Source organism: Aethalodelphis obliquidens, unplaced genomic scaffold, assembly GCF_003676395.1.
Source record: "Aethalodelphis obliquidens isolate GAN/ISIS:26980383/991018 unplaced genomic scaffold, ASM367639v1 scaffold4, whole genome shotgun sequence".
NCBI lineage: Eukaryota > Metazoa > Chordata > Mammalia > Artiodactyla > Delphinidae > Aethalodelphis > Aethalodelphis obliquidens.
In genome coordinates, this window is record NW_020837948.1 from 68,363,111 (window position 1) to 68,375,254 (window position 12,144).

Below are 12,144 nucleotides of genomic sequence, written 5' to 3' on the forward strand. Positions count from 1 at the left end.
ATTTCCAGGTGATTCTAATGCACACCAAAAGTTGCTAATTATATTCCAAGAAGGATAAACTATGATGATCATTCAAGGTTGTGAAGCCAAGTATGAAAAACAGTCCACTAACAAGGGGTAACTAACTAATGACCTGTAAGCAGTGACTCTCAATATGTTGAATTTATATAAATTGAAAATCTGTCTTATGGTCATATGCATGGTTTAAAAAGCACAATGTTTTGTTGATATTGTTGAGTTTATATCATATTATATGTGGATGCTTATGTATGTCTTCCCTGCAAGATAGTGAGTTCCTATAGGGCTAAAGTCATGTCATATTAATCTTTGTAGAAGATAAAATCAACAATGTAGTAAGAACTTTTGATTAATTTATTTTATTTATTTTTGGCTGCATTGAGTCTTCGTTGCTGCACCTGGGCTTTCTCTAGTTGCAGCAAGTGGGGGTTACTCTTCGTTGTGGTGTGTGGGCTTCTCATTGCGGTGGCTTCTCTTGTTTCAGAGCACAAGCTCTAGGTGCGCGGGCTTCAGTAGTGGCATGTGGATTCAGTAGTTGCGGCTCTCGGGCTCTAGAGCGCAAACTCAGGAGTTGTGGTGCAAGGGCTTAGTTGCCCCGCAGCACGTGGGATCTTTGCAGACCAGGGCTCGAATCCATGTCCCCTGCATTGGCAGGCGAATTCTTAACCACTGTGCCACCAGGGAAGTCCATGTGGTAAGAATTTTGAACACAAAGAATTGCAGATTTAACAACTGCGAGGGACTATCTGATTTAAAGAGTTGTATTCTGATACAAAGTTTTAACACAGAGACATTTCAATAGAGAGGAAGAGGAATTATCTTTTAAAATAATAAAAATCACATGCCTTTTATTTTTGTGAAGATAAAACTGTTAGGGGGCAGAGCATGGTTTTAAAATTTATAAATAAATTATTCTTCACAGATAATACAGAAATAGTTACACTACAATCTGTCATTTCCCATTTTTTTAATAAATGTAAATAGCAGAATTACTATTTCAAAAGACTACTAAAATGGGAATTTATTATGAATAAGAAACTCATTTTTTTTTTAATCAAAGTCATATGTAGTCACTCAACAAATATTATTAGCAAGCAAATGGTTTCGACCCATGTCTCCTAAGAAACAATTAGTCTTAGGAAAAATCCTAATCAGGCATGGAATTTCTAGGATCTTACCTAATGATCGTCATAATTGTGAATTAGACAACTGTTCGATCCTTGAAAGTATGTGTGTATATACACGCATGTAGATGGCAGAAAGAATTAAGGTTTTTCTAAAAAAGCAAACAAATACTTAAACATACTCTTCACAGTCCCATTTCAAACCAAAATACACACACACCCTGCTCTGAATTTGCATCACTAACCTTTACAATTTTGTTTACTTTAGCTGAGGATGCTGGAGGTGGGGGTGTCTCTGGACTGGGCTCAATTTCTTCATCTGGTACAAGGTCAGGGTTAAGTGAAAAGATGCTCTCCAGGTCAATCTGTTTGATAAAATGCATATATTTTGAGAGTGAATTTGGACAATTAACCTCTCATTTTCAAATAAATTTATACACAGAGAATAAATGTTAAACAATTTCAGCCTAAGGAACATTATTACCTTGAAAATTAAATTATCTGGAATTATAACCCACATATATTTAAAAGAATCTCTCTTAAGTTAGTACTTTGTGGTCTTGATCATATGTCCAATCACAAAAGATATGCAGGAGGAATCTACCTTTTTATCAGTGAAATTTTTTAATCACTTGGAAGTTTTTCAAGAATGATAAAGGATACATGCACTATATTAAACTATAAAGTTTTCTGCTTTGTTTCATATTCAGAATCTTGATTATAAGACTAGAAATAAAATTCAACCCAGTGATCATACCTCTTTGCCTTTTGTATCTCCATTTTCTATCCATTCAACAGTTACACTTTCATTATCTTCATTTAAAGATGTTACCATTGCTTGATGTATTCGGCCTAAGTGAGAATAAAATATACACTTTTAAAATGCCATAAATTATGGTATTCCTAAACACTGTCAAAAACAATTTTATAATTTACAAACTTACAAAACTATGATACTACTTTCCTTACAAGGGATTTCCACAGATTCTCAGGATTAGGGAATGAATTTTATCTATGGGACCATAAATCAATTTGCCAATTGTCAAGACCAGGAACTCACTATGAGCCAACAGTGATTCTGAAGAACACAGAACAAAAATTAATGAAGCAATTTTTTAATACTACGTAGATATAAATACTTTTAAATTTCACTATCATATACTGTACAATTGATCAAATTGTTTTAATATTATTAAGAAAAGGAATCTGAGTCCAAAAAGTTTGGGAAATACTAATTAAAAATGTTCTCTAAATCCATTCCACTCCTTACTTTCTTTGACGACTACAGTATTTACCATCTATACAGAGAAGACGTTATATATTATGTATTAAACTTGTTTTCCCTCTCCTAATAGACTGTGGATCTTACCTGTTAATAACTATAGATTTAAATATTTTACATTTTTACATAATATTCCATTATGTTTATCACAACTTATTTAATACCTATTGATGGTCAGTTAGGTTTGTGCAACTTTTTTTACTATTATAAACATTGCAAAAAATACTATTGCACATGCTGTCATGCACTTGTCATCGCACAGATCAACAGATATATATATATATATATATATACACACAGGAATATGAGTACTGCGTGTGTATGTGTATTTTTTCACTTATTTCATCTGTTTTCATCTTACCCACCCATTTGATTATTAGTCAAGTAAGGATGGGAATTATTTGTTATATATCTGCATCTTCAATATTATGTAATAAAATGCTGAACATATGGAATTTTCATATGGATTTCCTAAATGAAATCTTTGAGGCATCTATAATTTATCTTAGAATAATTTACAGCTCTAAAATCTTTTTAAAATCCAGATATATAGTATATAAAACAATGTTATTGTAATAACAAGGCATACAGTATCTTTAAAGAAAATATGAATACTAATAAGTTTATAAGTATTACTGTCTATGTATGAAGTTACTGTCAATCAATATTTTTTCTATATGGGCTCATATAAAAATTTGAAGAAGAAATAAATATAATCTTGTTAAAAATTCAAACTTTGAAGATTTAAGTACATACTCTCAGCTTTAATACTGGTGCTTTTTTATGTTTTTTGTTTGTTTTGTTATAAATTTTATTTATTTAGTTAGTTAGTTTTGGCTGAGTTGGATCTTCGTGGCTGCATGTGGGTTTTCTCTAGTTGCAGTGAGCGGGGGCTACTCTTCATTGCGGTGCACGGGCTTCTCACTGCAGTGGCTTCTCTTGTTGTGGAGCACGGGCTCTAGGCATGCGGGCTTCAGTAGTTGTGGTGCATGGGCTCAGTAGTTGTGGCTCGTGGGCTCTAGAGCGCAGGCTCAGTAGGTGTGGTGCACGGGCTTAGTTGCTCTGCAGCATGTGGGATCTTCCCGGACCAGGGATCGAACCCATGTCCCCTGCATTGGCAGGCAGATTCTTAACCACAGTGCCACCAGGGAAGCCCTGGTGCTTTTTTAAAAGCTAAAATATGTACTGGCAATCTTTCCATGACAGATCAACATTAATTTTAACAACTTCATAGCATTCTATAAAAGGAATGCATCATAATTTATTCCTTTACTAGAAGTAATTTAAATTGTTTCCAATTGTTTGCCATTACAAGATGCTGCACTGAGTATATGTACATAGGTGTGACTGTTTTCATAAATAAAATTTCTAGAAGCATACTGGGTTAAGGAGATTGAAATTTTGATAGATATTTGAAAATTGTTCTCCATTTATATTCCCATCAACAATGGGACCTATTCCTCCATACCCTATCAACACTGAGCATCATCAATTTAAAATACTTTTACCAACATGATAGACTAGATCTTTCTTTAAGCTACTACTTTGTGAGCACATATATGTCAGAGACTGGCTCATTTAATCTACATTGGTTCATTCAACATAACAAACATACCTATGAAGTGGCTACCTCCCTTTTTAAAATGAAGAAACTGAAGCTCATGGTTATACAGCTAATAACTAACACGGATTTGAACCTCAGTCAGATGCAAAAGCACTTGCTATTATTACTATGCTTCTCTTCTCTCCTAAATCAAGCTGATGAGGAAGAAGACTGTGTGGCTTAAATTCCAAATACCCCTGTAAAAATTCAAAAACTGTAGCACAGACTCTCAACCCTCACTGTGCACCAGAAACTCCTAGGATTTTTTACAAAATAAAATGATGATGCCTGAGTTTTACCCCCCGATACTGTCATTTCTTACCAGTTCCACGGAAATCACCTTGTTGTAAGCCACCAAGGCCTTGATCTTGGATTATTGCAATTCTCTCCCAACTACTCTCTCTCTTCTACCAGATTTGCCCTACTGCCTATTCTCCATAGAACAGCCTAAACATTCCTGGTAAAAACTAAGTCAGATTATTCCTTTGCTCAAAACTTTCCAGTGGCTCCCCATCTCACACAGAGTAAAAGCCAAAGTCCTTCCAAAGGCCTTTTAATGTCATATAACAAAGACCTACATGATCTGACCCCTCATTACCTCTGTGACCTCGTTCATCCCTGACTATGGTAATTCTCCAGTCTTACTGACTGATCCCTATCTCACACAGTATTCTCCCTCCCTCCAAAACAGTTCTAAGTGGGTCAAGGACTAAAATGTGAAAGACAAATGTAAAAGCTACTGAGTACCTCGCGGTGCCATTTACTCAGATTAAGTGTACCTTAGAGGAGAAGCAAGTGTCGGGGGTGGGGAAACGATGAGCTGGAAAAGGCTGAGAGGATTCAAGGGAGAGGATTAAAAAAAGGGAAATCAGATAATGCTCACTGAAATTTGATTTGGACAGAAATCAGGTAAATAACCAGTACAAATAGTATATGTCAATTGGGTCCTCTGGGAAGCAGATGTTTAGACAGCTATGAGGACAAGAGGTGTATTGTGAAAGATAAAAGGAGAAGGAAACAGGACTGGTCATGGAAAACTTTCAGACCATGATGCCTATCTGAAACCTCTGAAAGAAAGGGGACATAAAGCAGGATTGAGCAAAGAAAGCCTCAGACCTTGATGCGGATCTGACAGTCTTGGCCAACCCATCAGGGAGCTCCAGAGCAGACTGACCATTAGAGGAGTGCCACACTGGGCCTAGTACTCACACCATGCTCAGTCACTAGCTGGAGGTTTCCCAGGAAACACAAGGCCTCAGCTCAAAAACTATGGAGCCTTGAAGATATTAACAGCTGAGGCTGTCAGCTAAATGTACTCCCTGAAGCTGAAGAAGTTTTTTTCAAAGGGGGATCCAAGCAGTGTATCTATGATTGCCACAGGATGTGAACAAGAGAAAGATTGAGTTTAACTGGTAATGGAAGCGGAGAGTAGACCCCAGAGAGCCATGAGCTGCCCTGCTATCCAGCATCACAATCTAAGAGGAGCTACCATCTCCATAACACGAGTAGTGAGGCTGAGACCCAACAGCCACTCCCCCCCCCCACCCCACCGCCCTTGGCAGCCTCACAACAGTAACACCCACTAGTGGGGACAAGAAGATTATTGCTACAAAGGTTTTGGGAAAAGTGAAGTGGTTTAATATAACACATTGACACGATTTCATCAATAGGAAATGACTCCAAAGAAGATGCATTTGAACAATGGACTACCATAAAGAATAACTTCCAGTAGGAAATGGAGAGGCTGTGGTTGAGGTTGTTGAAGAGTACAGATAGAGGTCTCCATGCAATTCCCAACAGAACTACCACAATAATGAGAATAGAGAAAAGCACATGCATGTTTCAAAAGGCAAGACCAACACCACCATTCTTATTGTTAAGCATCTAACACAATATTCCAACATTCCTAAGGAGGGAGAAGTGACTTAGTGTACTGATACTAAGTGTGTGAGGAGAGGCAGACCAGTGGGACAATGTCTGTATTAGGATCACAGATTAGGATTTCACAGGGACTTTAATCTCGAAGGACAGCCTTAGAGAGATCAGTAAGGAAAAGGATAAAGAAAATCACGGAGATAACACCCAGTATCAGCAGTCTTCTCAACAATGGTACCTCCACAACTTCCATTACTAATCCAAACACCCAGAAAGCCTTAAGCCACAAGTCAGGAGAGTCAAAAGCAGCTGATCCACCAGTTAAGATGAAGCTCTAGACATCTAGTAGGGCAGGACTGAGAAAATGTTGGCTTATCTCTACCATAGTCCAGTTTACTCAACCAACAAGAAATGAGTGTGTTGTTTATGGTTTCCTTTGTTGTGCAAAAGCTTTTAAGTTTCATTAGGTCCCATTTGTTTATTTTTGTTTTTATTTCCATTTCTCTAGGAGGTGGGTCAAAAAGGATCTTGCTGTGATTTATGTCATAGAGAGTTCTCCCTATGTTTTCCTCTAAGAGTTTGATAGTGTCTGGCCTTACATTTAGGTCTCTAATCCATTTTGAGTTTATTTTTGTGTATGGTGTTAGGGAGTGTTCTAATTTCATTCTTTTACATGTACCTGTCCAGTTTTCCCAGCACCACTTATTGAAGAGGCTGTCTTTTCTCCACAGTATATTCTTGCCTCCTTTATCAAAGATAAGGTGACCATATGTGCGTGGGTTTATCTCTGGGCTTTCTAACCTGTTCCATTGGTCTATATTTCTGTTTTTGTGCCAGTACCATACTGTCTTGATTACTGTAGCTTTGTAGTATAGTCTGAAGTCAGGGAGCCTGATTCCTCCAGCTCCATTTTTCGTTCTCAAGATTGCTTTGGCTATTCGGGGTCTTTTGTGTTTCCATACAAATTGTGAAATTGAGGTGGATGGACCTAGAGTCTGTCATACAGAGTGAAGTAAGTCAGAAAGAGAAAAACAAATACCATATGCTAACACACATATATATAGAATCTAAAAAAAAAAAAAGGTCATTAAGTACCTAGGGGTAAGACGGGGATAAAGACACAGACCTACTAGAGCATAGACTTGAGGATATGGGGAGGAGGAAGGGTAAGCTGTGACAAAGTGAGAGAGTGGCATGGACATATATACACTACCAAACATAAAATAGATAGCTAGTGGGAAGCAGCTGCATAGTACAGGGAGATCAGCTAGGTGGTTTGTGACCACCTAGAGGGGTGGGATAGGGAGGGTGGGAGAGAGGGAGACGCAAGAGGGAAGAGATATGGGAACATATGTATATGTATAACTGATTCACTTTGTTATAAAGCAGAAACTAACACACCACTGTAAAGCAATTATACTCCAATAAAGATGTTAAAAAAAGAAATGAGCGTGAAATTCCAGCAATAAGAAATGAATAAAAAGACTGGATCTGAATGAACAAATGAAGTGTTAAGTGTTTGCTTTTTGCCAGGGGATCAGGTAACTAGAAATATCTGGAGTACCTATGCAGCATGGGAGGCTTTATTATTTTTACCAAATGTTGTCTCTGAAAAAAAATTTCTAAGACTGAATTTTCCCAATATGCTTTTAAAGGTTTTTGTTTGTTTGTTTTATATATGGCTCAGTTGAGATACTCAAATATCTCATTTTTAATTGTAGTAAAAATTTACAATTTGATTTTTTCAAAAGTCAAATGGTAATCACCTGTTAACAAAGGTGTTAATAAAATAAAAAAAGGGACAGATATGAGATTTTTCAAAGGAAAAAAATCATTATGATTTAGTGATAAATAACATATAGGTATTATAGGAAAATTCTGAGCCTGGATGACTGGGAAAATGATGCTACTAGTGGTGGAACAATGATATACTTTCTCCTGAGTCTATGCTGTTAATTACAATCATGCACTGGTGTTATTAAGACAACTACAGATACAGAATTACAAGCTCAGAGTTAGAAATATTTCTAATCAGTGTTAGAAATACCTTTCCCTAGAACCTGTGACAATCTTTCCATGTGGCCCTCCAAATACTATCCTATTTCTCTGATTTGAGAAAATTCTTATACTCCATCCTAATTTGTTGTCCTTTGACTCTGATTCCCCATCGACTTTATTGTAAGTTATATCATACACACATCTACACTTTAAAAAAAAACAGAGCAAACACCTGTGTACCCACCATGAGCCAGGTTAAGAAACAATACCTTTGAAACCCCGTATGTCCCCCTCCCTAAGTGAACCTCCCACTCCCTCTCCTTTTCCCCTCCACCAGAAGTAACCAATACCCTGATAGTTGAGATAATCATACTGTGGCTTTTCTCTATAGTTTTTTCATTTATAAATGTAACACACACAAAAATTTAAAGTTTGCCTATTTTTAAACTGTACATAAATAGACACTACTTGTAAGACCTCTTTCTTTCGGACAACACTATTTTTCCGAGATTCACTTATGTTGCTGTTCACTCATTTATGTTTACTCATTTATGTTCACTCATTTTCACTACATACGAATATGCCAAAATTTATCTATTCTACTACTGTTGATGGACATCTGCTTTTATGTTTTTGCTGTTAGGAAAATGGTGCTGTAGGCATTCCTATACATGTGTACTGATACAAATACACAAGTATTTCTGGAATATACAATGAGAAGAAATACAGAGTAGGAACATCTATAACTTTTCTAGTTAGCGTTAGGATGTCTCCTATAGTAACTGTAATTGCAAAGATTTGCAATACAACTAGCAATTACTTCACATTCACAATAATACTTAGTATCTGTCAGATTTAATATATCATATTGTGGTTCTAATTTCTCTGACTAAATGAGGTTATGCCTATTTTGAGTTCCTTTGGCCATTTGGGCCTTTCATGTGTTTTTTAATTTTTTTACTACTTCTCTACAAAAATTCTCTATATATTCTTGCTAATAATCTTCTGTTATATGTTGTACCAAATACTTTGTCCAAAGTTGTGGCTTATCTTTTCAGTTTCTTTATGGTGTCTTTTGATGACTTTGATGGTTTTTGTTTGTTTGTTTGTTTTTTTAAGACGTTGGGGTAGGAGTTTAGTAATTTATTTATTTATTTTTGCTGTGTTGGGTCTTCGTTTCTGTGCGAGGGCTTTCTCTAGTTGTGGCAAGCGGGGGCCACTCTTCATCGCGGTGCACGGGCCTCTCACTATCGCGGCCTCTCTTGTTGCAGAGCACAGGCTCCAGACGCGCAGGCTCAGTAGTTGTGGCTCATGGGCCTAGCTGCTCCGCGGCATGTGGGATCCTCCCAGACCAGGGCTCGAACCGGTGTCCCCTGCATTAGCAGGCAGATTCTCAACCACTGTGCCACCAGGGAAGAACCGAGTTTTTAATTTTAATGTAGTCAAATACATATATATATTTCTCAATTATGGCTTTTTATGTCATAAAATTCTTCCTGAGACTCAGGTCATTAAGACAGTTTCTTATATTTTCTTCTAAAGTTTTACAGGACTTACTGTATAGCACATGGAACTGTTCTCAATACCCTGTGTAATGACCTGTATGAGAAAAGAATCTGAAAAACAGTGGCTATATGTATAAGTATAAATGATACACTTTGCTATACAGCAGAAACTAATGCAACATTGTAAATCAACTATAGTCTAATAAAAAGTTTTTTTTAATAAAGTTTTACAAAGCCTTTTATATTCAGGACTGTAACCCACTGTAATTTTGATCTTTGTGTATGGTAACACAATTTCCATTTTTTCCCCATGGAAAACAAATTTTTCCAGCACCACTTCCTGAAAAGCCCTTCCTTCTGCTTATCTGCCTCGCCTTATTGTTCTTTAAGATTTTCTTTGATCTTCTTAGTCTTTTGCAGATCTGTATAAATTTTAGAATCAGCTTGTCAAGTTCCAAAAATAAAATAATAAAAAAAACCCTACCTGTTAGGATTCTGATTAGAATTGCATTGAATATTTTGTTTTAGATTTTTACATCATTATCAAGAGTAATACTAGCCAGCAGTGTTTCTTTCTCATACCAACCTTATTCTGGAATAGTTGGTATAAAATAAGAATTATTTGAAACTTGAGTGTTTGGTAGACGCTGGCTAAAACCATCTTGGCTTAGGGTTTTATTTGTGAGATGATTCAATTTCCTTAATATAGGATTATTGTAGTTTTCTATTCTTTACTGTTTTGATAATTATATTTTTCTAGGAGATTTATATTAAGTTTTCACATTTGGGGCATAAAGTTGTTCATAATTATGTTGAATGCCTGTGGCATCTGTAATGATAATCACTTCTTATTCCTAATTTTTCAACTTTTTTTCCTTGATAAAATCTCACCTGAGATTTGTCAATTTTGTCTTTTCCAAGAACAACAAGGGTTTGTTGAGCCCCTTTATTATATGTTATTAAATACTTAATTACTGCATTTAGTCCTTCTTATTTCTTTCAACTTACTATGGGCATATTTTGCTAGTTCTTAAATTCTTAAGGTGACTGCTTTAGCTCATTCATCTTTATCTTTTTCCTTATAAGCAATTAAAGCTACACATTTCTCTCCAAGAACAGCTTTAGTAGCATCTTAAACATTTTCATAGGTAGTATTTTTGTTATTGTGCAGTTCAAATTCTTTTCTAATTTTCTTTATTATTCTTTGACTCTCGGTATCCTGTTACTGGTTTGTAAAGGTGAGATACATCACCAATCAGAACAGATAAAGCCACAGATAATTGGTATGACTTACCCAGTGCACAGTGGCTGAGTATCACCCCTGTATTTCTACCTTAATGACACTGGACTGCCTCCTTTGGAGGAAAATTTCCTATAAACTTACCTCTGGGAAGCAAATCAGCAGGAATTTTTGATCAGCATCTTTAAAGAGGAGCCACAAGTCTTTGTCTTCAAACAGTGAACCTGACTCTGGTTCTTTTTGTTTTTTAGTCCCCCATCATCCTTCAGGAGTCAAATTTTTCAGGAGTCATGCTTCAGGAGTCAAACCTCGCCTGCTCAGCTTCACTCATCCCTCAGTATTTCTGATCCATTTCTGCTCCATGGTGATATCTTGTTCTTGAGCTCACTATTCCTTTTTAAAGGTTTTCTCTTATATGTCTGGGGCAGATGGATGCCAATACATGAACTTTATTATACTATTTTGACCAGAAGTGCCAATTCATCTTTAACTCCTATTTCATGTTCACAGAAAATGAAAGTGAGATTTGAAAACTGTTAAGTTCACACTATAATATAAAATCAACACTATTATATAAATTAATGATAACTGTTAGTTTCAAAACTCTATTTTTTAAAACTTAAATCTAGAGACAGATTTAAACGTTTTCAGCTTTACTTCAACCTACTTGTAAAGATAAATTACAGTGTAGAAAATGTCATCTGTTGAGAGTGAAATAAAAAAACAGTTGCAAAGAGTTTTGAGAAATACAGAGAAATCCTGCAGAACATCCCCCCAATCATTTTCCCAGTAGAACACCTCTTGGTTTTTAATACACAAACTTCATAAAAATTATTTCTCAATGTAAGATATTTTGGCCAATATTTAAATAGGAAAAGATTTATATTTGTCCATGCCAAAACTCAATTCGCATTTTAAACAAGAGTGTGCAAAGAAAAGTTCTGAGTTACATTCCAAATATAACTGATAGATGGTCAGAATCACAATTAAAAAAGCATGCCAAGTATCAAAGTGATACAAAACACAGGCATAATACTCAGTGTCAGCCACTTCCTGAGACCGTGTACTTGTCCTAAATGTATTTCCACAGCCTTTTATATTTATTTCATCCTGTTTTCCCCAGTGTTGAATGAGTTCCAAAATATTTAAGAAAATGTTGAAGGAAAATATTGAGGATGGGTAAAAAGCAATTATAATGGAAGAAAAGATTTTACTGTATATGAAATGGATTTGTTACCCTTATTTTTTGTTTGTTAAACATTACAATATTTTACTTATATGTAGGTGAATTTATAGTGTCTGTTACATTTTTGAAATTGGTTAGGAAGTTTGGGTTGATGACTACTGTTTCAATTTTTTCCTATTTAAAATAAAGGCAAACAGATTCCCAGGCAGCATTTTCCACATAAAACATCTGATTTTTAGGAACAGATTCCTGACCTCAGTGGGAGATGAATGTATTGTTTAAAAACAGGATCCTCTTGGTTTCTACTATTGAG

At 35.8% G+C, this 12,144-nt stretch overlaps 1 protein-coding gene across 4 annotated transcripts in view; it reads right to left on the reverse strand.

The window, feature by feature from the left end:
* Window positions 1-12,144, reverse strand: part of KIF2A (kinesin family member 2A) — a 70,411-nt gene that overhangs the window by 33,992 nt on the left and 24,275 nt on the right. For 3 of the 4 annotated variants that reach the window (XM_027101040.1, XM_027101039.1, XM_027101043.1), the window contains exons 2-3: window positions 1,900-1,994; window positions 1,388-1,507 (exon numbers count right to left, since the gene is read on the reverse strand). In XM_027101040.1, coding sequence (XP_026956841.1) covers window positions 1,388-1,507; window positions 1,900-1,994 — 215 coding nt within the window. Of the gene's footprint in view, window positions 1-1,387; window positions 1,508-1,899; window positions 1,995-10,789; window positions 11,065-12,144 lie in introns of those variants that run through there. The other variant, XM_027101041.1, reaches the window with a different exon arrangement.